This window comes from Carettochelys insculpta, chromosome 3, assembly GCF_033958435.1.
Source record: "Carettochelys insculpta isolate YL-2023 chromosome 3, ASM3395843v1, whole genome shotgun sequence".
Classification (NCBI taxonomy): Eukaryota; Metazoa; Chordata; order Testudines; family Carettochelyidae; genus Carettochelys; species Carettochelys insculpta.
The window spans coordinates 102,510,037-102,537,546 of record NC_134139.1 but is presented as its reverse complement, the minus strand read 5'-3'; the positions used below and the strand labels follow the sequence as shown (position 1 = coordinate 102,537,546).

Sequence of the window (27,510 nt, the reverse complement as noted above, 5' to 3'; positions counted from 1 at the left end):
TGAAAAGAGGGTAGAGAGATCTTTGTTCTTGAGAAAACGGAAACTGAACACACGAGGCTAGTCCACAGTAGCTAAAGATCTGACCATGAGGTTAAATAAGGGATTAAAAGAGGAGGAGAAAGAGAACCAAGGAGACACAGAGGAACAAAGAAAAAGTAATAACCAGAAAAGAGAGAACACATGGTACAGAGAAAATGAATTTAGAGGAGAGGGAGGAAAGAGAAAGGCCTAAAGAAATGGAAGACAAGAAATCTCTCAGCTTTATAGTCATCACATTGCTCTGAAGAAAGATTTCAGGAAAGATTTAAGTCCTGGGAAGGGAAGAAATGGTTTGAGTACAGGAAGGAAGAATTTTGAGCAGAATGAAAATCCTCATGGAAATTTTATTTTTTTCATTGACTTTTATTCCAATGCTTTTCAGGCTGCAGAATCGGAATTGAAAACATCCTGAATCCTGAAGTGCGAGAATTTTGGGAGAACCTAGGTGGTTGTGTCACAGCTCCAGAGGAAGGTGGCCATGTGGACATCTTTGTTCCTCTGGCAGCATCAGGTCAGTTTTGTTTGAACTTCTGTCATGATGGAACATCTCCCACTCAGTAGCCTCCCTGTTCACTGCTGAGTGTGACTTGTTGAAATTGATGTTTACAGAAAATGGGATTTACAGCACCATGAAAATGGTCTTCTTTCTATGGAGGTTTTTTTTGGGGGGCGGGGGCATGAAAAATCTCAGCACCTGAAAAGTTTTCTGGAATTTGTCGTTTGGGTACCTCACCTCTTGCCCAATTGTCCTTTGTAGGCCAGGTTCCAGATCAAAACATCTCCTCCCATGATCCACTATAGGTATGGGGGTTCTTTTATGCCGGGGGGGAGAAGGGCTTAGTAGTGCGTCATGGGACATTAATTCCAGCCACGAAGCCTGGCTTACAGAGGAGGACAGTTTAACACCAAAATAAGCTAACATTATTTTTCAATTTGGTTCATATTTTTCAGAATAGAAATTTTGACTGAGTATTTTTGGCTTTTTGCAGCAAAGCCAAAATTTTCCCAGGGGGCTAGGAGGAAGGGAGAGGCACAGGGAGAACTGCTTTCAACCAGCTCTATTTGGGGCAAGGACAGTCTTTTTTTTTTTTTCCTGTGTTGCAAGATATTGAAGATTGAATGTGCAAGGTGCTGAGCAAGTCCAAGGACTTCTCAGCACCCAGATCATATCTCCCTTTTCCTCAGCCTGGCATGGTCAACCCCTTAAGCTGATATCAAGCTGATTGCTACAAGAAATAGAGTAGTAGCCACTCTTTTTGTTGGTTTTCTTGGAAAGAATAAGATGCAAAGACCTTCAAAGCTGATGTATCTTTATTTTACTCTATTCTCAGGGATCCCACAAACTCACAAATGTGTGTCTCTTCACTGACATTAGAACTAAATTGGAGTTATTTTTCTTCATTAGGGATCTCTTGGCAAAAAGAACTTTTCTAGTTTCATGTCCGTGTTAGCGGATGTGATTATTTTTTCCACGGTGTCCTTTTGTTAAGATAAACTACATCTTGTGTCATTGGTAAATATAACAGTTTTCAAAATCAGGAGTATGATAAAACCAGAGAAAGTACTTTTTCTTCCTGTCTTGCAAAAAAAAAAAAAAAAAAAAAAAAAAAGGTTTACATTCCTTGTGGTTTCAATTAATTATAGTATCACTGAGAAAAAGAATTGGCTAGTGGACTGTATTGGCTGCAACATGTTAGTGATGTAAGTAATGGAGTGTTATGAACTAGAAAAAAAGAATGCAACTTTGCAGAGGCAGGGATGGAAGTCCTTTCCCAGCTGACTCATCTAACTGGTATGCTCTTCAGAACCCCCACAGGAATTGCCACTGGATCTTATCAGCACAGTAAGTACAGAAAGTTACTGCATGGAGCTATTGGCACATCTAGTATTTGGACTCATTTTTACATGACTTGAAGAAATTGAGGCAATTGACATTTCCAAGATGAGAATAGCAAAATAAAATTCTTTTAAGCCTGTGTTTTGGAAAATGAGGAGTAGAAGTAAGGTATACAGAGGAAGGATGCTAGTATTTGACCAATTTTAAATTCCTAGGATGTTTACTGAAGACCCAGTATGATACTATAAAATCAAATTACAGACTTATATGATAGCAGTCTTCAAATACATGAAAGGCTGCCATAAAAAAAGATGGAGCAAACCCTACTCTCCTTCCACTAGAGGGCATGACAAGAAGCAGTGGGTTCAAACTACAGCCTAGCAAATTTAGACTAAATCTCAAGAAAAAGTTCCCAACTGAAACAACAGTGGAACATGGAACAGAATACTTAGAGAGATTTTGAAAACTCCATTATGGGAAGCTTTTAAAAGGAGGCTAGGTAGGCATCTGTTTTTTGTTTGTTTGTTTTTCTTCTTCTTTTTTGTTTTTTATTGTGTTTGTTTGGGATCAGTGGGGTGGAGGGTTAGCCAGACCAAATCCTGTATCTTGGCATGGGGTTGTATTAGATGACCCTTGCCATCAACTTCTATAGTTTTATAGCTTTGGCTACATTATTCTACCATATGTTTAAAATTCCATTGCAGGAGCAGTTAAGTACCATTTGATGCAATATTATTTGACAGCCATATTAGCACAGTGAAGGTCAGAAGGGCCAAAGTGTAGGTGTGTACTTCAAGTGTACAATTCCCAGGGGAATTAAAAATTCTGCATAGTATATTATAAAAGCTTGCATTTTTTCTTTGTTAAAATGACAGAATATAATCATTCCAGTTTCAATTTTGGTAATTTATTTCAACATACCCATCAGCAAGAAGATCTATAATCATGCAGACTAAAAAGTCTGAAGCAATTTTTGGACATATCTCTTACTAAGTAAATTAGTACAGAACTTTGAATAATTAATTTAAACTACAATCCAGAAACATATTTCCCACACCCCGCAGAAGCAGTGACTTGGTGGGAGTCAGGGATAATGAAGGAGCTGAGAGAGAGAGGGAAGGAGCCTGGGAGTTAATCTGGGGGGTTAGGTGGGGGTGGGAGAATTATAGAACAGCTTCTCTTGTCAGGGTGATGGCAGTAGGGAGGTAAGGGATTGTTGGGGAACTGGGGAGCCTCCTTTATCCAGACCCTGAGTGATCCAGAACCATTCCCACTCAGGCACATCTTCCCCTATCCCCATGTGTCCCTGCACCCCTATCCCCAAGTATCCCTGGAAACTCCTACCTTCCCTGTTCCTACATGGCTGTGAAGCCTCAGCCCATCTTTTTTGCCCATGTGGCCCTGAGCCCCATTTCCATTCAGTCCTTGGACAAGTGCTATCACTCATTAGCTCTGAGCCTGCACCTGTCTTCTCCTGCACCAGCTCTTCAGAACCTCCACCTATGACTCCCACAGCAGCTCCATAAGCCCCATACTTAGCTTGCTTCATGCACAGTACATTGCGATGACTGCAGCTGGCAGTCAGCTGGCTTTTTTGGTGAGACAGCTGCCTCTGGTGGCTGAAAGGCATAACTGAAGCTCTTCTAAGAAGAAGAATGTATTTTCTCCAGAAAAACAATCTGTGCCAGATGTGAATTCTACATGTACACAGTGGCCCAGAACTCCCCAGGAGTAAGAGAATGTACCAATGTCATGTTTCCTTGAACTTGGTAGGAATCAAGCAGATCATTTGTTAGTCATGGTTCCAAGTCTCTTTCACGCAGTACTCTGCTCAAAAGTTCACGCACTTGTATTTTTCCCCTCCCAATCTAATGCTATCCAGGCTTCTTTACTCCCTCTGTTTTTGTTGCTTCTTTCAGACAAATAGTTCCACCCAATCAACACCCCAGCTTCTGCTTTATCGTATTAATCTCCAGGGAAACCCTTGGGGCTAATATGGTTCAAAGCTTTGCTGTATGCCTGTATGTTTTGGATTGAGGGTCTTATTGTTCCAAAAAGTAGCTTGATTGTTTCTTACATTTACACTAAACAAAGGGCAATAGTTACATCCACCGGTTTGTGAGGTTTTACCTAAAACCCAGCTTAAAAATATCATCAGTCCTTAGCGAATGGCTGGGAAAACAGAATGATGGACCTCCTATCCCCATCTACTTCACTGAAGTAAAACTACAGACATGGCTCAGACTAACGGAGCATGTGGAAGAGGCACTGAAATCTGTCCGGAAGCAGATGCGACCATATTTAAGTGAGCTGCAGAAGAACATTAGTGGAAGGATTATTGGTAAGATTTATCATTTTTTTCTTTTTACAAACACTTAAAAAAAAAAGTACCCCCTCCAGAATGGTGAGAAAAAAACACTCAAAATCCCTGGCCCCCAACTTTCATGGAATCATCACAACTTTAGAACTTTATTCTGTCTTCCTTTCCCATTTCTCCTGTGGCTATTTTTATTGGAAAACATTGTCTTCTCTGGGATGCACATTGTGCATGACAAGTATTAAAAACAGCCTACTGCAGAATTAATACTTTCAATGTGCGTGTGAGTTAACACAAAGGAGCAAATCAATAAGTTACCTGCATAATCAAAATGGAATGCTAAAACCTTATATTTTATGACAATTGAATTTTACACTTCAAACTAGTTCATTTGATGATAACTGATTGCTCAACTATGTGGCCTCTGCATTTTTATGAAGAGGCTCAGATCAGGAATCATTGTATGCAGTTTATCAAGCTCAAGCCCCTTATGAATGAACGCATGTGTGTTATGACACCAAAATTATGTGCAAGAAAAACCTTTTCAACATGGATGCTCAAAAACATGAGGGGAAGGAAGTGCTGTGATCTATAAATGTTATATTGGAAGAACTCCAATTTTTGATAGCGCAATCAAGTTCTCTCCTAAAGATATGCTTTCACCATGCTCTACTTCCAGGGACTATCATGCAGTAAACTCTGACTCACTAAGAGGGTGGTGGAACTTAACCTCAAGTTAAATGAATCTATAACACAATGTTTTTTTCTGACCTAATCTCTGTGTTCAGACAATATTGTTTAAAGATGCCATAAATCTGAGATTTTTGCATACCTCCATAATGCCAAGGAAATGACTCTGCTTGACTCAGATCTCAGGCTGAGTTTACATAGTGGGCAGAGGCAAATAAAAAATACATTTTTAAATCCAGAAAGTGAACACATTTGCTATAGTGGGATTGAGACAACTGTGGAACCTGGCAATGCCATGTCTTGAGTGTTTTTTGTCCTTGTCTACACAGGATTTGTCTTTGCAATGTGTGTGGCATTGGTGCAGCTACACCATTGTAGGGACACAGATAGCTAGAAACCACAGTGTAGACAAAGACTTTAAAGTTCCCTTTTATGATGCTCAACAAAAAGTCAGCTTGCATGTGTGGTTGCCGGCTTCCCTGACTAGATCCAGTGTCCACTGTTAACCAATACCAAGACAACTTACTATCGCCATTTAAAGGATTATTTTACAGTTTATGGTCTTCTATTTTTCAGGTCAGTTTATGTTGGATGCCATGAGTGGAGCCAAAGCATATTCTAATGGAGAAACAGCCCAGACTTTCACTGATGGATTAGCTGAACTTTCAAAAGGAAGCTGTGTATGTTTGTGAGGTTTTTAATAATTGGATGAAGTGGTATTTAGAGTTATTTGCAGATCCATTTCAAAGACTTTTGTACTAGGCTTTATGCATATTTGAGCCTTTTTTAGTTGAGACCTATTGACATCCTGCATCAGCCCACAAATATATAGATAGATGATTACACGTAGCTCTGAAAGCCTCATAACCCATTTTATTGGTGAAATTTACCCATTCAATTTACCTTGAATAGTGTTTTATTTCCATTTAAGAAATCCCCCCCCGCCCCCGCTGGTAAAAAACAGAGTGCTTAGCAGAAAGATCTCAACAGATGGAGACTTGCAAGCAACTCTTGGTACTTTCCGTAAGGAACAGCGACCTCTTTCAGGGCAACTTCCCAGCCAGGGCCTAACAACTGCAGTACATTAATGCACTTAGCTTTCCATCCTTCAGGTCTAGCTTCAGTTGCTGTCACAAAACAATGTGTCTTTGGTTACTTCATTATAGTCCCTGTGGGATGTTAGTCTGCATCAAAAATCCACAGCTCAGAATAAACTAGTGTTTAATCTTCTTATAAACCAAGTAAGACAAATACAGTTCTTCAAGAACCTGCTTGGAGAAAATGGAGCCTGAGTACTGGGAGCTAGATCTGATTTTCAAAAGCTAGAATTAACATGACCTGTCAGAATTATGATAAACCAAGACATCAAAAGTTAATGTTACAGAAGCCGAGCTTTAAATATGTTAGCTCATGGGATTGTTACTGACAGGAATAATCTTAGTGTAGTAAGATTTCTGAATTTCCTGTTGAGTTATCAGCTGTTACTGACTCATCACAAATACAAATTTAGCTTCACAAAAAACAAGCAGGCCTGTGGCACCTTAAAGACTAACAATTTTATTTATTAAGTTGTGAGCTTTCATGGGTAAGACCCGCTTCACCAGATTCAGAGCTCTGTTAGCTCATTACATTGGCCATTATGAAGTTAGTTTATCCATAAATGAAAAATCTGTCCTGGATTTTTCAAATGCTAACAGCTGCCATTTTTATATTACTTTACAAAAATCACACATTTTAAAAGCCAATATATTTTCTGTTTTTAAAAACGACTGCTGACACCATTGAAGTATAGCTACGTCTACTTGAACACATTCGAGAAACACAAACCGCACCATTTCCACAGAACACACAAATAGAAAGCTAAGGCCCAGTCCTACAATCCACTGCACATGAGCAGACTTATGGGCCCTGTGGAGCCACACCAGTGGCAGCCACCCAGGCACAGGAGATCTGACTGCACATCAATTTGTAGGCTGGGTTTGTAAAAAGGCTTTTTGCGCTCTCTTGTGGTAATGGTCACACTGTGGCACTGATCCTACATAGATTTACACATATGCTTAATTTAAAGCATTCAAGAAGTCCTGTGAAAGTCAACATGCATACGCACAGGCTGAAAGTTACACACACTTACAAAAGCTTTTTTAAGAATGGGGCTTCTTTTTGTTTGGGAAACAAACTATATCCCCCTCCTCAGCTGAGATCCCAAAGTCAATTATGATGACCCATAAACACTCACCAATAAATAGAGTAAATGGTATTGCTAGTTATGTTTCTTATATAGACTTTCAATTATCTATGGAATACTAATCCTGCAGTAAGCTATTATATAATCTTTTTATGGAAACCTGTGGAGAAGGAAACAAAATAGGGAAGAACTGGAGTTGCTAGGTCTGTGGCTCCTTCAACCAATTGGTATGAAAAAACCCTTCCATTTAATTCGCAGGAGGACGATGTAAAAGAGGCTGCCACCCTGAACCAAAACACTCACTGCAGAATCAGAGTGAATGAGTCAACAATTCAGGCAGTGGCTCAACTGGTAAGGAAATCATTGATTTGTAAATACCTTACTGTCTTCCGTAATGTAAAAATCGGACCTATAGTTAGTATCAGTAATTGTCAAGGCTGCTTTTTCATTTTTCTCAATATTTTCCTATAAGAAACTAACAAACAGTGTATCTAGTATTTTTATTAAAAAAGATCTCTTATATGGTCCAAAAATCATAATTCTGTTTACAAGCAGCCTTTAGAGTGGGATGCAGCACTTCATGTTGTTGTGACTATACGTGTACCTTATACATAGTTTATCATCTTTCTCTTTGGAGTTAAACTTAATCTTGTTCATGTTCTGTAATCAAGAGAATTATACTTCTCGGTGAACGCGAAGCATTGTTTTCTGAGAGAACCTTAAGATGGTGTTATGCTCCACCAAGGGTGAGATCTGTCTTTGAACTGCCAGAGCAGAAACTTGGGCTGAAATCCTAGCTCCATGGAAGCCAGTTGCAAAACTCCTGTTGATGTCATAGAATCAGGATTTCACCCTTAATCTCAGAGAGGGAGCCATGTTAGTCTGTATCTTCACAAAACAAACAAGCAACCCTGTAGCACTTTAGACTGGCAAGGTCTGCCCCATTAATACTCATCACCTAATAAATTGTTAGCCTTTACAGTTCTATGTGACTGCTGCTTTGTTTTACCCTTAATCTCAGTTTGAATAAAAAGGGAATGACTATGCCAGCGCGAGAAGAAAAGTACCTTTTGCTTAAGCAGTGCTGCCTGGCCTTGTGCGTTCACACATAGGGTTTCACCTGAACCAGTTTTGAAGGGTTACTATTTTAAAACATCAGAACAAAAAAGCAGTCCAGTAGCACTTTAACAAAATAATTAGGTGCCGAGCTTTCGTGGGACAGACCCACTTCTTCAGATCATAGCCAGACCAGAAATTATTTTGTTAGTCTTTAAAGTGCTACTTTACTGCTTTTTTGTTTTGATAGTATATAGACTTGCACAGATTTCTCTCTGTTACTATTTTAGAACATGTTCATTCCACAGGGTGGGCAGGATTGTCTGTAGGGTTTCAAATGGGGACTGGATTTTTTTCTGTCTGAAGGTTTGGCTATAGGAATTGTTCTGGGGAAGTTCTCTGGCTGTGTTACCCAGGAGCTCAGACTAGATTATTACAGCCCTGAGAAGATACTGATTTATATCAGAACTCCAGGGCTCTCCTAGGAACCACATCAGCAAAAGAAGCAGAAGGTGGAGCTGCTGGTCACAGGAGCCAGCTCCCCACATGGGCAGCTCCTTCTGCATGGCTGGAGAACCCACAGCCCCACTCTGATCCCATCCCCTCCACAAAGCTGTCTTTGCAGCCCTGTCAAGGGGCGGGGAGGCAAAGGGGCCATTTCCTCCAGGCCTGGCAGCCCAAAGGGGCCTGGAACTCCAGTCGCTACCACAGTAGCAGCAGTGGCTGGAGCCCTGGTCCCCTCTGAAATGCTGCAGAGCACTGTGCTGCCCTTAGCCCCATCCCTTCTGAGAGTAGGTAGTCAGACCCCCACCTCCACTTTGCCTCCAGGCCCATGGCGGCTGTCAGTGCCACTCTGTCTGCATCTCCTGTCTAGGCACAGATGTGCCATTTGGCCATGATAATGCAACCTGGGACAGCTGCCAGTGGGCGTTGTGCCTGCCTCAGTGGTTGTGCCTGGAGGCAACACAGCCACGGGGGAGCAGCTGCCAGCACAGATCATTGGCTTTTGAGAGCAGCTGCCCCACCATCTGCTCCATTTGCAGCTACAGTTCCTGGGAGAGCCCAGAAGTTCTTTACATCCAGGGATATAAATTGGTATCTGCGCAGGGCTCTGCAGATGATCACAGTGCTCCCTGCAGACCTTAAAAATATTAATGGAGTTCTTGCAGTTTAGGATTCAGATTAATGTGTTGATAAGGGTGTTTCCCTCCCTCTCTCCTGGGGCAGAGGATGGACACATATTGTAACGATTTGGGGATGTAGTTAGATGGCAGCTCTGCAGGGATATGGGGACTTTTTAAGAGCACGCTATTACGTCTGTTGGACTTTCACAGGTGTGTATTTGGACAAGTAAGCGAAAAATTACTGATAAAATTCAATAGGTTTTTCTCCTTGGGTTATATCAAAACCAAGGTCATATTGCAATGATGCAAACAGGCATTACGTTCCATCCATTTGTCATTGTTTTATGGTCCTCCTCCAGCCCCTGGCTTTTTATTGTAAAGATGTGTACAGGAGCTCTGCTTACTTACTCTCCGCGTTCTGACTGCAGGATAAAAAAATTCAGAAGGACACTACAGACAAACGAACTAGATTTGCTTGGGAGCTCCTGACAAGTGAAAAGAACTATGTGCACATGCTGGAAATTGTGAGGGATGTTTATGTTACACCGCTAAAAGCAGCATTAGGATCAAATCGAGCCATCCTAAGTCATGCTAATGTTCAAATAATCTTCTCTGATATCTTGAATGCTTTACAACTCAATAGGTAGGTTCTATAAGCTGCATTTACTAGGTTTTAAATATTTTGGGTTAGACAAAAGCCAGATCACTGGTTATTGCTGTTTTTGGCATCCATGAATGTTCTGTGAGCACGAGGGAGATTGTTCAGCATCGGATACTACACTCCTGACTGAGGCACAAGACACAGTCATCCCTCAAATCTTGCTTCCATGACTTTTCAAGTAGATGTTTTTGGAAAGCAAGGATATTACTCACTGACCTTACCTGTGACCAGTGGTACATCAGATAGGGCTTTGCAAAATATGACCAGATCATCATTATGAACAATTAATATTGTGTTTCAGTTTTGGTAAAATTATGGTAGATTTTGTACCCTGAATGCTACAAAAGTATAAAATTGTATCTGACTGGATGTAGACAAGAAAAAAAAACGCTCAATCCTGACAGACAGCATAGTACTAAGATAAATAAAGCCCCTCCCCATTTTTTTAGATTTTTCTTTTTTTAATCTATTTGCCTCCAGATCCCTAAATGGCCCCCTCAAGGATTGAACTCTCAACCCTGGGTTTAGTAGGCCAGTGCTCAAAACACAGTGCTATCCCTCCCCTGGTTGCAGAAGTTTGCGATCAAAATATTGAGAGGAGCCATTTTTCAAATTCAGTTACAAAAATCAATACTTCAAGAGCCACAATATATGTAAGGATGAGACAGTTCTTATTAAATAAGATCAAACCATACTTTTGGTAATTCCCATTTTAAAAACAGTGCACACAATGATTTGTATCAATTAGAAAGTTATGTTTCCCTCATCTCCAGGTTTTACCTGCCTCAACGCCCAGATTCACTTCTCTAGCCCCAAGCTTTACCTCAGCATCTCACAAACTGCCCCTGCCCCCAGGTTTAACCCCTTCAGCCCCAACCGCCCCCCAACCCAAGGTTTAACCCTTTCAGCCCTAGGATTTACCTGCCTCAGCTGACAAGCTCAGTGCACTGACACCACTCTTCTGGGGCCCCCACTTCCCCTCTGCTGATCCCCCACTGCCTCCTTCTGCATACGGCTGTGCAGCTCCAGCAGGGCGGGCTTGGCCATCTCTCCCCGCAGCTCTTCTGCAGGCTGACTTCCCCCCCACCCACATGGAGCAGCTCCCTTCCCTGTGGCTCTGGAAGCTGCCACTGGTTAAACAAAGAACCAAATTCCATTTCAACGTCAGCAGCCTCTAGGGCCTCAAGAGAAGTCAGCAGCAGCAGCAGCACTTGGAGCCACAAATGGCTCTTTAAAGAGCCACAGGTTGCCAACCCCAGTCTAGAGAGAGGGACTCAAACTGAACCTCAGAACCTTAGTGATCAAAGCTCATAGTGCAAACCTCTCTCTAACCAAGTCGGGGTGAACACTTCACACTTTGGATCTGAATTCTAAATCTCAAAGTTCAAAAATTCTTTCCTTTTTTTTGCTCTGCCCACAACAGAAATATATGAAGATCAGAATCAGAATCAGATCCACGTTTTTGCTTCATGCCCAACTCTAGAAATTATCTTTTAAAAAAATCAGTTTGTTATGAATATTCCAAGTCTGCAAACAGAAAGGAATAAAATAGGATAAATACGGAATTAAATAAGCAACATACGTTTGAATAGAATCAGGGAGAATTAGGAGTTTAACAAACATTTACATAATAAAAATAAGACATCACAAGAATGTAAGATGGAGATCTGGTTACTGAAAAAATAGTTAATTTATTTTTAAACTTTGGATGAATAATGATCTGTAAGAGCTCAAAGCTGATGTAATGTAAAAAGGGAACTAAAATACTCTACCTTCCCAATTGCAACACATCTGTCAAACATCTAAGACATACATATTAAGTAAGAAATAAAGGAAAAGTACCAAAGAGAGTTCCATTAATTTAGATTAAAAGTGTTCATATTCAGGCAAGAGGTACAGATGTTAACAATGATTTCGTAAGTGTATGCCAGGAATTTAGATATGACTAATCTTACAAAGAAAAAACAACACAATCATGTCCTTATTATCCTTCCAAGTTCTAGATGTATATTTCCCCATTCCTCTGGTTTAAAAAAATTGCAATTCAGACCATTAAAAATAGGAACACCCGCCACCTCCTCCAGCCCATATTACAGTTTACCATTCATTGGTGCTATGGTAGCTACTTGGAACCGGCTGAGAAGAGAGATACTGTCAGTGAAAAATACAAACACTTCCTTACGCACAACTTTGTATAGCCCAGAAGAGGTGAGCATTGTACATCTTTCAAGGCAGTAAACAAAGGGTTGATTTTATAAGCTACTCAAATTTTTATGGTTTAAATTATAAAGAATTTATATTAATACAGTGACCATCATCTAGAAGGATCCCAGAGCAGAATATACAGCAATTGCACCACATCTCTTTCATTGCCGGCCCTGGGATGAAAGCATGGCAGTCATTTAACAGCTTACATTAACTCTAAAACAGCAGTGTAGAACAAAAATGATAATACTGCATCCAGTTAAAAAAACTAAACAAAAAACTCAAAAGAATGTAGTTATCTAGACAATAATTTGGCCAGGAAACTATGGAAAAAGACAGACATCTTCCTATATTTACTTGAAATGTAGGCATTTTTTAAACGAGCTGACACAAAGACTTCAGGAATGGAATCCAGCCCAGTGCTTGGGTGAAATATTCACTCGTTTTGGCCGGCAGCTTCAAACATACACAAACTTCTTCAACAACTACAGTGTCATTCTGAAAACCATTGATATGGTAAGTACTGCATGACTGTGAAAACACCTCAGATGTGGGTCTCTTCATTTCTTCTGCTGGAAATGCAAGCTAATATTCACACAGTTTGGTAGAATAAGAATTCAGCTTAATGGATTATATTTCTTTCTTTGGAATCCATTTCAATATGGATATTCTTTGTATGTTAAAATATAGAAAATTCTAAAACCCAGGAAAACCTCTCTCAGACTACAGAAACTGCATGAAAAAGTCAAGATGATGATTGTTTTAGGACTACTAGCATCTACTTCTCTATAGGGTTAAGTTTGCCTGAATAATTGTGCCATTTAACACATGTAGTACATGTACATGAATGATCATGTTTTAGAAATGTCCATTTCCTCAATTTCTGTGAACACATACCCTAAACTAATGCATATGTTCAAAGAGGGGTCTGTTTGCAAATATAGATGTGTGTGGGGGCAAGCCCTCATTGTGCATATGCATTGGATTATTTGTGCTTAAATTGGGCATGCACAAGGGGAGGCATGCATTACAATATATAATTTTCACACCCCCCCACCATGTTTCCCAACTGAAAATAATCAGCTTGCCTTCAAAGCATATTGTTCATGCACAGAGATGGCGCCTTGATAGCTACCAGTCTTCCCGTTCAACTTTGCTGTAAATCTTCAATGTAACATTTTGAAATTTTACATAATTCCAACAAGTCCGATGGTAGAGTTTAGAGAGACACTTAATGTTGGCAGAACTAATATAATATACTTTTGATTTTAATAGGTGCCATTAAATTTTAAAAAGGTCCTTCAAAAACAATTAACTACTGCACCATTGATCTGCAACTGTAGGCTGAGTGATAAAACCCAGGGAACAAAGTTTGCTTGAACATAGATGCCAGAGTATGTGTCGCCCTGTTAGCCTACTTGATAAATTCTTGCAAATAGTAAACACTGGCTTGGAGAGCCACGCTCAGCAAATTCATGATCCTCATGTTCTCCTGCCGTGTAAGGCAGATTTGTGCCAATTAGAGAGAGAGTGAGCATGGTTTAGACTTACTTCTCTTGATGGAACATGTATCCCTCTCCAGGATACATTTCTACCAAGTTCTGTTACGGTTGTGAATGTAACAGTCTTTTATAAGTCTTTTTAATGACAGCATGAAGAAAAAAAATATCCCCAGTTGGCTGGATAATCAAATTTTATTGACGAGGATATTTCTACTTCTCACAGTGCAGGGAGACCATGCCTTTATTCCGTGCCTTCCTGAAAAGACATGACAAGACTGCTGTTACCAACATGATGTGGTAAGGCCTGTGGTAGTCACTCTGTCACCAAGCATAAAATCAGAATTCTGGGCTTTGGAATAGGTCCACTGTGAGCATCCCAGCCCAGTTCCCTTCTAAGTGAATTTTAAAAACAGCATAAACAAGTATCGAAATGAAGTCTTAGTGCAAAGATTAAGGTGTCATAGAAGTTGGCCCACAGTGCAACATCTGTACAGTTGTAGTTCTCAGGCCAAATGGATCCAATATTCATGACATTTTCCAGTATCTGTATTTTGCTCTGACCTTCTACGTGTGTTCTCTACCAAAGCATAAAGGTATTATCAAACTATGAAGACATTCGTCAGAGCAGAATGGTCGAATTTTTTTAATGAAAAGGATTCTGGCTTGGAATCAGTGTCATAGTGGAACATTAGCAATTTTGCAGTTGAGATCCAGACACGTGAAAAGACTTAATTGATTAGCAGACTTCTCAGACCAGTGGACAGATTCATCACATGTATGTACGTGGTTGGCACCTGGCTTCAAGCTAATACTTGATCCAAGACCCTCTCACAGTACATAAACATCAGCTCTAGCAGGTCAGCCAAAGAAGGGATTTCCTGCCTGTGACTCAGTAACAGTTGTGTGAAAATAGTCCCCTCTAGAAGTCATGTTGTATAACATACAATATATACATTCGATTCCTAGTTAATGCATGCATTATATATGTCTGAAATGCAGCCTACAGGAGCTGCTGCTGTGTCCTTCTAAAAGAATTGAAGAGTATCTTAATCTTCTCTATGCTCTGAGACTGCACACGCCTCCAGAACATGCTGACCGAGATGATCTGACTTGTGCAGTTAAGATGATGAAACAATACAAGGAATATGTAAATCAGGTCTGTTTCCACAGATATCTATGTTCTGTTCTTTCAGTGTGGTATTCTTGCCTTGTCTGATGAGGCACTCACATGGAGCCAGATTTATGAGAGAATTAAGCCATGAGTTGCCTTCTGTCTCAGGCACCTTTGCTGGGAAGACATGCTTCTCTAATTTCAAAGTTAGGAGACATAGGGCAGGTGTGTGATTTATAAAACCCATGGGTCATGAGGAGAGCAGTCCTTTCTGAGGGACTCTGAAAATGTCTTGGACTTCTACAGAGTCCCAATCCTTGACTAGGTTTGCATAGCAGTGTAAAAAGAGCATGAAATTGGCAGCCCGCAATGGAATACCACTTGCAAAAGGGTATTCTCAGATGTGGAGGTGTTGCTGGAGCATGCCAGGGAGAAGAGGGCCTTGCGTTCTGTTCTTCACTGGTGAAGGTCACTGCTTTACTTCACTAACAACCACTACACCAAGAGCCTTACTCCTCCTCATCCTCTACAGAAAAGAAGCTCTTACGCCGTAAGTGTCAGAAAAATCTCTCTACCTACAATACGCAAGAGTTCAGAACAGGAGGATTTTGTCAAACTGTTCACTTTTCCTTGGAGATTGTCCCCAAGTAGTTTTCTTGATCAAAAGTCACTGGGGTGAAGTTAGTTTAATGAAGTTGTCGTCTAATTCAAGTATCCCTGTACCACCTAAAACTGCTGACACAAATTTAGGGTCTCAAAGCCCATTGGTTTCCATTGACTCCTGTGAAATTTGGATGACACTCTTATATTAAAAAAAAAACACCTCACACAATCTCCTCCATTCCCATCCTTTGATGCATTATTTTTGGTCTAATCTTAAGTTTGTTTTCTAGCTAAAACTGAACATAAGCAGGGACGAGCAAATGCTAAATGCACAAAGAATCATCCAGGGATGTCCTGTAAGTACTTCGTTTTCCTTTAGAAGACTTGAATGCATTTTATTTCAGCTCTGATCTACAGCAGCCCCTATACCACTCCGAATTCAGATTTTGTAGTCTTGTTTTAGCATTCAAATTCTGGCCCCATTGAAGTAAATGGCAAAGTTCTATTTACTTCAACGGAGCTTTAATTTGATCTGAGGTGTGTATATACAATTCCACATGCATAATCTATTTGCAAACAAGTTTTACAAATACGACGTTTCCAGAGGCTTTCCGTGGTCCTCTCCTGTTGGAAACTGAGGCCAGGTCTAAGCTAGGAGGTAAAAATCAATATTGAATACACAAGCTCAGCTACGAGAATTGCTTAACTGGAGTCAACATATCTGAAGTTGATTTTTGCCACCATCCACACAGTGGGAGGTTGATGGGAGAAAATCTCCCACTGTCTTCCCTTACTCCTCGCACCTGCCAGGAGTACTAGAGTCAACAGGGGCACCATGACAGTTCGATTTAGTGCAACCCCACTAGGGCCCCAGAAGATCAACTTGCCATTAAGGTAGAAGTAGCCTATGGCAGACCTTGCTCCGAGCTGGGCTTGGGAGCCTTCCCTCAGGAAGAATTCCCCAGAGTTCTCTCTCTCCAAGAAGAGTACCTGGCAGGTTTCAAGTCTCCTGTCTGAGTGGCGCTTTCATAGGATTTGTAGATGGTTTCTAGCAAAGTGTGTGTTTTGTCATTGGCTTTAAAGTTTTCCTCCACCACAATTGTACGATTAAGAGCTAGTATGTTTTGTAAGGAAGGTTTCAAGGATAGCACTTTTTTTTCTCCTCCACCCTCAGAAAAGGAGGATAATAGTTGCAGCAAAGCCCAGCTCTCAACTGACCAGGGGGGTAATGTGCAAGCCAAGGCAGTCAAGCATCATGAATGGAAGTTATTGATTCTGGCGTGATCGCCATATAAAGGATACAGAACTAAGGGGTTAGGCTTTTTCAAAGCCCACCCTCTCCCACTGCTGCCCTCCTCCCTGTGTCTCACTTAGGTACGGGAGCACTATTCCTACAGCTTGAAGGATAGGCAGGAAATGTCCAGTGGAGTCTCTTGAGTCCCAGGAAAAAGCAAAGCTGGAGGAACAAATTCTTGCTCTCAGCTGGCAAAATTTGTAAGTCCATACTCCCTTCCCACAAGCTATTATACTACAAGGTCTCCTGTAACCTGATATCAACGTATCATTTGTCTCCAGCAGCTCTGCCTCACTCATTGTTCAGTGCAGTTAGTCCCCATTTGGCCCAAACCCAACCCCAGGGAATATGGGTGAAATTATTCAGATCTCCTGCCCTGCAAAATGGGCACACCACCTTCTCTCCCTCAAGCCTCCAGGGATCCCAACAGAAGGTCAAAGTGGATACTCTTCTCTCCAGGGAATCATGAAAATGTTTTTTTTTTGAAAACCAGACCCTGACTCAAACCCTTGAAAAAACTTTGGAGGGGCTCTGGTAAGGGCACACAAGCTAAGATCCCACCTCACTTTTCTGAGGGGTTTGATTCGAGCCTGCTAAGGATGGTGCTCGCAATCAGCTTCTAAAGCAAGAGCACAAACTTTTAAAGCCTTCCATGAAAGAGCCTCGTGTCTAGATCCTTTAAAGAGAAGAAATTTCTAAAACAGGGACTTTAAGCAAGAAACCTCAGTCAATTAAGTTTCCCAGAATTGAGTACAAGGGTAGTTTGATGTCATAGGACTCTACATTTTTAGAAAATGAAACATCACCACCACCATAAAAACAAAAAGCCTTAAAGAGCTGTGTAGTTCTCCCTCATCTGGTTCATGTGGTTAAGGAACTCCTTATCAAAACCTACTTATACTTGCAGCCTAGAAGTCTTCATTACTTTGCCTGAGGTGCAGCCATACTGGGCCTCCTTAGTAAAAGGCACAGTCATACCATTTAAGGGAATTTTCTCTGACAGCCAAACCCACAGACAGTAGAATAAGATCATCACTCATACAGAAGCCTCAAGAGTACTGGCTGCAGCTTCTTATTTAGGAAGTTCTAGGCTCGATATTCACAGTATTTGTGAGGGAACTGGAGCTGATCTGTAATAATTTATTAATGTAGTATACTGACTTGGCTAATGTAATGTTTATTGTATGAAAATGGGTGTTTAATTTAATAGTGCCTGCAAGGGAAAAAGTAAGAAGGGAAGAATGACAACTCAAGATAAGTCATTTCTCAGCAAACAGTTCATAGTTTTTAAGAGACAATGCTAGGGCAGGTAAGGGTCTAGACACCAGAAGATAAAAAGAACTGTGACAGGTTTAAAATTAAAGACTTAAGTGAGGAAGGAATTTGGGGGAACATAACTGAGGTATCTAGAGAAGTTAGACCTGCCCAGGTTACGATCAGGCTCAGGAAGAAGTAAGCCTTTAGTTAAGGGACATGCCTGCAGATAGGACCAAGATATTTAGAGGGGATTTTTAAACTATTGGGGATCTGACAGACTCACTGGACCCTTTGGCCAGGTGGAGGAGCCTGACTCCATGCTCCCAGAAGGGGCAGGGCCGGGGTGGCCAGCACTCCGTGCCACCCAGACTCACGTTGTGCCCCACCTCCCTCAATGCCACCTGGAGCGCGCTGCCCAGGGCTTTGGCGTGTGCTACAGAATGTTCTACAGATGATTTAAAGGGCCTGAAACTCTGCAGATGGCAGGGCTGCCAGTGGCAGTGGCTGGAAGCCCTGGGGCCCTTTAAATCGCTGGAACCCAGGTCAGTTACCCCCCAGCCCCACCACTGGCAGCCCTGATTCCTATCCTAACAAACAAACAATACTTTGGTTTTAGCGGGGCAGGGAGTTGGTCACTATATCCTACTGGTCAGAGACAGACCCAGGGAAAAACTGCAGGTGTTGAACCTGCTGGGTAAGAAGAGTGGATACACAGCATGCAGTGAGCCAGGGCCAGGCTAAGAATGGAAGACGACCACTTCAGGGTAAGTAACGGCCCAAGGCTTAACATCTGAGAGAATGGATTTAAAGACATCAAGAACGGTCAGAGGAACAACTACCTCTAACCATGACACTACCTTATCCCAGCAAGTGTTTTCCTTGAAGCTGCTGCTTCTCCAGGTTCTTGGGTAAAAATTACAGATTAGGCTACAGCTTTCTTTCCTAAGAGTTGGAAGACCAGGGCTCGGATTTGCTGCAAAACCATCTAATCCCAAAAGCTGTGATCTGTTTTTTAAATTTTCTGTGTTCTAGGACACAAATTCTGAGGTCTAACAGAATGGCCCACTCCACTGAAGTGTTCACTGACTGACAAATTTGTGAATTGGAATTCATATTCAAATTTGACACTAACTCCTGGTATGAACAGAGACATCAATTACCTCATGTATTACAAGGACTGCTTCCCTTCCTTTGATGCTCATAATTCTCTCAGACAGGACAATTAACATCCCCTTCTCCCCTGCCCTTTCAGTCCTATTTGATTTATCAGTTTTTATTGCAATTTTTTTTTGGTCCTCTGTACTGATAAATGTGAGTCTGCATTGGAAATGAGATTGAGCGGCAGAAGTGGGTCTGTCCCAGGAAAGCTCATCACCGAATAAATCATATTGTTAGTCTTTAAAGTGCTACATTTCTGCTGGGTTTTTTCTCCATCCATGCACATAATAAATGTTTTGGGCACTGAGGCATGTGGGAATGTGCACCACTAGAAGAAAAAAAGCCCGAGCTGTGAGCATTCTGCTAATCAGTGGGGCAGCATTTGAGTGGCCGTACAAGCACCCAGTTTACAAAGGAATACTGGATGCAACCAGCATTCATTCTATGGTAATTACCACCACCCTAAAATAATGAAATAAAAAACCCCATAAAGTGTCTTTGTGACACTGAGGGTTAGATGTTGGTGATAAAAAGACAATTTAGGGCAAAAAGTTAGCTGCAGTGAAGTACACACAAATGTTTTTACAAAAAGGATCAAATGCTGGGCACTAGGCCCACATTTTCTGGCAACGTATGTCAGGGACTAGATGCATACTGCACTGTAAGAAACACAGGAGACTCTCTCATTGGTACGTACTACGCTAGACAACTGCTGCTCTTAACAGTACTCTGACAACATGCAGATTCCAATTGGGATCTCCATCTCTGTGCTACAAGTCTGAACAAAATTACACATCGGTCACAGTTGCCAGGCCCCTCTCTCTTCACTGGAAGGCTCTTGCCTACTTACCATCTGCTTGTCCAAAAGCGTTTCAGAGACTGGCATATTCACATCAAAACTTCAGTTTCATGCTCTATCAATTATGGTAGCTATAAGAACTAAGCAAGCCTCCATCTCCAGCATCATCACAGTCTTCCTCCTACGACAGGGAGTGGTATTGTTGCCCTCTTGGTTGAATCCAAACATCCTAAGGAAGGACAAGTGCGTAAGTTAGTTGTGAGCAGAATCTACCAAGGAATAAAGATGTATATGGCAGAGGCATACAGGCTTCACCTACAATTCCTCTAATTACTATGTGTTTTCTGAAAAGAGCTGTAATTTTGTGGGCAGAGAGGTCACATTAACAGAGACTCTTCAAGTATGAGATCTTCCATCTTGATCGAGCACTGCAGCATCAACCTTGTCACTGAGGCTGAGGCAGTGTTGAGTGTTACTGAATGGGGCGCTCCAGTAACCCGTAAGCACCTTTTCAATTCTCTACTGGCAAACTGAATCCTCCTTCTTCCCAAGAACAGATATATTGCTTTCTGCATGCCACTGCAAAGACTGATATGGAGTGGCCTGAGACCCAGACAGTTCTGTTTTGTCTGTGAATTTTCAGACCCTTCATGCCAGATTCCCCTTTGGGAGAACTGCCTCATGTCCATTTTTTTTCCTTCCTACTGGTTGCTTGTTATGTACTTTTACAGGGAAGAGAGTTTTCTTCCAGGATACGCCTAAATTTAATGTCGAAGCACCACTACAAGTGGTCTGAATTGAACTTTTACACTTTGATAGAGTTAGCATTTTTCAGCTCAGGAAGCTGTCAACCTGGGGAGTTCTTCCTAAGTGATAGCGCAGGCTCAGACCAAAGATGTGCTAGGATGGCACAGAGATGAGAAAATATCCTACTGTAAAGTGCTCGACATGGAGAACTCCAGAACAAAATTTCATGTAAGAATTTTCTTTGTAGGCTAAGTTGATTGACCAGATTATCTCCCATAATATACCATAGTCTCCCTTCCGGGTATAAGGAGAGGGTAGCATCAAAGGGGTACCTTGCTGTAGCGCACTATGGGAGATACAGGCTGTGGTGGAAGACAGCTCATACAAAAGAAAATACGGATATGAGACTATCAAAATACAAGTCTCAAATGACTACAACAGGATATCCAAATTATTGATTTTTGGTTCAAAATATTTGTTTTTGTGTCTCAGGAAGAATTGAGATTTACCATGAAAAGCAGGCATCATGGGGAAAAAAAAAAATCACAAAAAACCTGTATTAGTTGAAAAATAGTGGATAGAAAATTTTCAGCCAGCCCTACCTATAACATATAATTTCTTTACATTTGCTAAAGAATGGAAGCCAAGTGGTGGCTAACTCAGCCATGTCAATATCTATTTCAGCTGAGATGCATTTCAGGAGAAGTCACAATGTGCAGAAAATTTTCAGTATTTGGTAAATAATCAAAAGATATGACTATTTTATTACATTACAGAGGCAGTGCCCAGGGAAAAATTTCTGATAACAGAGGAGGCCTAATTAATAAAAAGTAGGCAACTCCGTGATAATTCATTGTCAGTCTTTTGTAACAATCTTTATCAGGATAAAATCTAAATCTAAAGTTTGGGTTCCATGATTTTTAATCCTGTAATATTTAATTCACAGAATTTATTAGAAGCCAACAGGTACTTGATCAGCGTACAAGATGTAATCCAGTTTAGATCCTGTTCTGAGGAAATCTGTGTTTCATTGAGGTAAATAAATATATTAAAATATACCAAAGGGAGAGCAAGGAAAAAACCTAGTTCTCACAGATGACTGGTGGCTAATTTAGAGCAGAAGAGAAATTATCCCAGGTCCTTGCTAATGTGCCTTGAGCAAATTTTAGAGTGGAAAGAATCGAATGGAAGAGTTACATAATCAACTCCATGTTTTAGATGTTTTCATGATGGCAGAAACCCGAGAAAAGTCTACAAAAGCAATTCACTTGTCTGGTCATTTTCTGCATCTTTTCTTGCTATTTCAGATTTGTGCTTTATTAAGAGCCTGCCCCTTACAAACAACCTTCTGCTTCATCCTGCAGCAACATACAATATTGTAACTAAGACTACAGCAGTAAAATGCATGAATTGCAGAAGAATTATGAACAGGAATATTCTCCTGTTCATAATTCTTTTAAATGACAATGTTTAAAGACTAGAGTGTAAACAGAAGACATGTAAAGAAAGTTTAAAAACCTGGCAAGGGTGAAGGGAAAGTGCAATTTAATTAGCTTTGTTCCAACTGAGGTATCATAAAAATGTATGCAGAAATTAAGAGACAGGTATTTTCAATCTACAATTTTATAAGTTACATAAATATAAGAGCTCTTCTTTTAAATCTACTTTTGTAGACTTGCAACATGCTGGCAGTGTCAGGAACAGAAAACAGTCGATAAGAGAAAGCTAGTAGTGAAGTAGAAAGTTTTAGTGAAGCCACAATTCTATTGAAAACAGAGCAAAGGATAACAATGAAGAGATGGAATTCAGTTAACTGTACAGAGCAGACAGAAAGCTTTTGTATAAAAGAAACCACCTCTTTCCAAAGGCTGGAAGTTCTAATTTGACTCAGTAGGTGCATGCTCAGTTCAGCTGAAAGTCATTAGGAACCAAAAAATTAAAAACCAAAAATGAAGAGAAGCAATACTGTAGAAATTTTAGAGCCTATGCAAATTGTCTAAGAATATTTGGTATCCCCGAACACTATTAGAGCTGCTGGGATTCTTATAACCAGCTATGAGAATGAAGCTTGAATGCTAGGTATTGCCAGAACCCACAGTTGGACCCCTAGCCCTACATCTATGTTACTTGCAACGTAAATTTATATAATATAGAATTTAAAGACTGCATCATCCCCACTTCCTTTTCCAAGATCTGATAATCTTCTCTATATTATTGGCCCCTTTAAAGTTATTGTCACATAAAAATACCAGAAATTATACTGACATTAATATATTGTAGGAGTACTGGATTACTCCAGCGTAGCTACACTAGTTCAGAAGCCTTCTAGATTTCCACATTTCCAAATTTTAAGTATGCAAGCAATATTTGTGTTTCCTTTTAACAGGCTCTATGAGCATATCAGTGATCTTAGCCTTTTCCTTTTCAACGATGCACTTGTTATTTCACAACGTCGCATCTCCTATATGCCATTTGAATGGACTCCAAAAACAACTTACCACTTCCTGGCAACAGTAGCTCTTCACAGGCTTGTCGTAGAAGACATTCCACATTCAAAATGTATGTGTGATAACATTTCTACAATTAATAAGTTCGTTTAAATTGTTCCATTCTGTGGGCTATAACCTGCTGTTAGTTTGATTTATTGCAGTTGAATTTGACCTAAATAAGTAGTAATATGAACATGACAATAGATAGGCCTTTTGTATTTCTGTGAGAGAAGTAAGGCTGTCAGGAACTCAGGACTATAGCTCTGTTTTCCAAAAGCCCATGGACTGAATCACCAGACAAGTTCAGCTACTACTACCCTGCAGGTAATTACCATCCCTTATCCACACCAGTGTTAAGTAGTTCTGCTCATTACAGAGTTCTGGCTTTGGATCTGTTTACACTGGAGTTTTTTAAAAGTTCTATTTGATTACCAAATGATTTGACATAACTAACGTGATTGTAGATGTTGATGTGGGGAAGCCTCAATAATTGAGCACGTGGTAAAACCAACTACATGTATTCTGGAATGAACATTTGTGACGCATCCATAGTATACTGTACAAACATACTAATTTCACTTAACTGGAAATTAAGTTAATAACTCTAGTGTAGGCTGCCTCTTGCATGGTTTCTTTCCTCCCTCTGTAGCTAATACTGTGAACAAGTGTGTTTTTAACCATTAAAAACTAAACCTTTTGCTGCAGTGACCATGTTATTCTAGCCAGGAGGCGGCTCTCATCATCATCATCATCCACCTATGGAAGTGCAAGAACACAAGATTGGAAGCAAGCGCCAGCATATTTCAATGGGAGACAGGAAGGGCATTCTGCCATTGTCCTAGTGCAAGGCTGTGAATCAGCGTAACTCCCAGGCCCACTTATATTAACCACCAAATAACTGTCACCAGCATTTTCCAGAAGTCAGCAGGGACTGGTAACTTTTCATGGGACTCTGAATGCAAAGGAGATACAGTACAAAGAACAGAACACAAGCTTGCCTAAAGGCATTCTGTAATTCAGTTGGCAGAAGTCACATGGGTAACTGGGTTTACAGATAACACATTGCAAATGTGCTTTCCTTCTCTCCCACCCTCCTTGAGGCTCCAGAGTCTTGAGATTGAAACACTCCCACCATTTGCCATTTGGACTGGGTGAAGTTTTTCGAAAACTTTTGGAAAAATAATACAGACTTGGTGACACACATTTGGTGAATGTGTCAATTTTACCTTTGTTTTAGGATAACAACACCTAAAAAAATTCAGAAAAATTCAAGTGTTCTGCTCATATTTTCAGAAAAAAGTTTTAATTTTATTCAAAAGGTTTTTCAAAATGTACTTAATTTTGTTTAAAAATTTAAAGACTCAAGCATTCTAATTTTTTTTGTTTGCTTCTCTTTCAGCTCTCCTCTCAGTAGGCAGCTTGCTCTCATTACACAATCTAAAAGTTTTCACTTATTAGATAACTATTTCTGATATCCAAACATTTGGCTCAATTTTCTTGTAGCTGAAAAACAATTATCCTTCCCCTCATCAACCATAATGAAATATCTGAGTTAACTCCTAATCAAATCAAATAAACTCCTACCACCTTTTGTTCAGTAAAAGCAACTTTTACTTGAAACACCTGTATTAATTACAACTGTACTTGAAACACAGAAGAAAGAGTTGTCTACCAAACAAGTAGGGGAAATATTTTGAACTCTGCATTAACAAGCATGTGGGAAAATCAGTCCCATTTAGGGAATCCTCTTGATGCATGCTTCAACTTTTCATTAAACACTAATGAATGCTGGAAGGCATGGCATGCATTAGGAAAACCTCTCCCCTGCTTGTGTCCATTTGAAATGACAGGGGATTCCTCAATCCTGATAAAGCAAATAGCTGGAATTCCCATAGGTAAGTGTTAGTACCAAGCTTGCACTGTCACAATTATCTGCAGATACCATTATAAATCTGGTATCATACAAAACCAATGTAACATTATTACTGTGCACTTCAAACCACTTAAATTATGTTGGTGAAATGAGTAGGCGTAGTTTGACTTCTATACTGGGAGGCTTAATGCCTATTAATACCTTAATACCTAGGCTTAATTCTATACTGGGAGGCAAGAGGCTTAATACCACTGTTAGTAAGTACAGGTCTATCTTCTGGGTTCAGCAATCAATATTAGTCATTAATTTGTGTTTTGCTAAACAGAATTAAGTATTTTCACATAATTATGAATCGTGGCTCCCAAGTTGTAGAGGTACATAAACACGCAATGCACACAAATAAATCCATGGCTAAAGCTTTTTCCCCTTTGCTCATCTGCCTAGCACCTTCCATTCACAATTAACCTTCCCTGGTCACTGTCAGTCACCTGGGCTTGACACAGTCAGTGGACTACTTAGAGTGTACCCTTGTGAAACAGCTCTGATCTTATGCTCGCTTGGTTCAATGTGAAAAGCAAAGCTATTTGCAAGATTCTATAGAAATACCCTGTCTATCACACAGACAGGCCAAAAGCAGTTAATACACTAAAGCCCCCTCCCTCTTCTTTTTTGCACTGTTTAACAGATATCAAGAATGCATTTATTCTTCAAGACACAAAAGGCCAATGGATTTGTTCTACAGAGGATGAAGATGACAAATTTACATGGCTGTCCGCACTGCAAAGTGCAATCAACTGTATCATTGGACATGACTGAGATTCATCTTAGTACTGCAGATGCCTAACTCACATAGTATGCGTTAACTGTGACCACAGACATGTTTTGTTTAGTTTCCTACTCTGAGTAAGTAAACTACTCTTAGTTTACTTAAATTCAGCATCATTGTCAAGTTAACATTCCTTTCAATACCATCACGTGCATACATCAGACTGAAGAAACAGCAGAATCACTTTCAAATAAACAATGAGATTTATTTTTTTTAAATCATACTATTACAATTGGTTTTACCTTCAGAAGAACTTAATGGCCAAAATCCCACAATATGACTTCATGGCCTTCATAAACATCTTTGTATGAAAAATATGAAAACTTAATTCATCAAGGATCTGCCATGGAAGGGCTTTAGATTTTCTCCACTAATGGCATGAGGGGACAACACTACACTCTGGTTATGGGTAATGGCATTTTAAGTGGTATATTCTCTGTATATACTTATTAATTCCTTGTATCATAGTTGCAAAGGGCATTAACGAGTTAGAACTATTTTCTTTTTACAATTATTGAAAACCAAAGTCCTGCATTTTCACATAATTCCTCAGAGTGAAAACTATATTAAAATTAACACACCAATACAAATAAAATATACAGGCTATTTGCTGTGGAAAATAAAAGTTAGTTAAAAGATTACAAAAAGATACATAGCTGTTTGAAGCTTAAATGTGCAGATGAAACTGAAATTACCCATTGAGGACTATTGTAGAAGGCATTTAAATAAAGCTATTGCTTAATCGCAGTTAACTCAAAAATTAATTGACAAATCAGTTTTAATGGCACTTAGCATAAGAACTGAAATTAATTTTTGGATTTTTTCTATATTTGCAAATATACTGATTTTAAATTACACAGAATACACAGTATATTGTACTCACTTTATATTATCACAAATATTTGCACTGTAAAATGGTATTTTGCAATTCACTGCCAATACTGTAGTGCAATCCTATCAAACTTACAGATTTTGTTACATTACTATATTCAAACACAAAACAGTGGAAAACTTTATAACTGGCATGTGATTTCAGTCCTGCTTTCTGTTGATCCAGTTGCTCTAACAAGTTTGTTTACATTTGCAGGAAATAATGTTGCCTACTTCTTGCTTGCAGCATCACTTAAAAGTGAAATCAGGCGTTGTCATGGCACTAGTGTGGCTGGCACTGCAAAATATTTATGTGAAATGTGTAAACACACCCAATTATTTTTTAAAAGGGTATTTTAATTATTTAAAAGCATGTGCGATTTTTTTTCTAATTGTGTGACAGCCTATATTTAAGCACCGTGGTTATAAAAATAACTTCCCTATGATTAGAATCTACAAGCATGAACAGCTCCTGATCTCTCTCATAGATGAGTTGATCTGGGTTTCTTACATTTTTAAGAATTTAATGTCAAGGAATTCTTACACTTTGCACAGATTTTATGAAATGGAAACGTGCTCATTAAAGTTTAAGATGTACAATGTTTTAAATGCTACTTCTCAAGAATAGTAAAATAAAATGTTGGGCTTACTGTTGATGAACAGGTTGAAAAATTCTTCTGTATGTGTATTTTGGTAAATTTTTTAGGGCTCTCCGACACAGTAAGTTCTTGAACAGCAAGCCAAGGTGTGAAGCTACAGGTCTCCAGCTTGCTGCTCAGGGTAACACCCAATATGGACAATACTACAGACCCATCAACTTTCACACCAGACCTTACTGATTGGTAAGCTGCTACACTACAAATCACA

At 39.9% G+C, this 27,510-nt stretch overlaps 1 protein-coding gene across 1 annotated transcript in view; it reads left to right on the top strand.

Moving 5' to 3' along the window:
- The window catches only part of ECT2L (epithelial cell transforming 2 like), a 42,858-nt gene extending 15,555 nt beyond the window's left edge, over positions 1 to 27,303 (top strand). Inside the window, exons 11-23 of the mRNA XM_074990473.1 lie at positions 422 to 550; positions 1,790 to 1,882; positions 4,035 to 4,217; positions 5,460 to 5,563; positions 7,327 to 7,419; positions 9,677 to 9,891; positions 12,483 to 12,630; positions 13,840 to 13,913; positions 14,616 to 14,772; positions 15,621 to 15,686; positions 21,532 to 21,620; positions 22,972 to 23,144; positions 25,633 to 27,303. Of these exons, the coding sequence (XP_074846574.1) occupies positions 422 to 550; positions 1,790 to 1,882; positions 4,035 to 4,217; positions 5,460 to 5,563; positions 7,327 to 7,419; positions 9,677 to 9,891; positions 12,483 to 12,630; positions 13,840 to 13,913; positions 14,616 to 14,772; positions 15,621 to 15,686; positions 21,532 to 21,620; positions 22,972 to 23,144; positions 25,633 to 25,763 (1,655 nt within the window). The 3' untranslated portion in view covers positions 25,764 to 27,303. The remainder of the gene's footprint in view (positions 1 to 421; positions 551 to 1,789; positions 1,883 to 4,034; positions 4,218 to 5,459; positions 5,564 to 7,326; positions 7,420 to 9,676; positions 9,892 to 12,482; positions 12,631 to 13,839; positions 13,914 to 14,615; positions 14,773 to 15,620; positions 15,687 to 21,531; positions 21,621 to 22,971; positions 23,145 to 25,632) is intronic.
- The last annotated feature ends 207 nt before the right edge of the window (positions 27,304 to 27,510 follow it).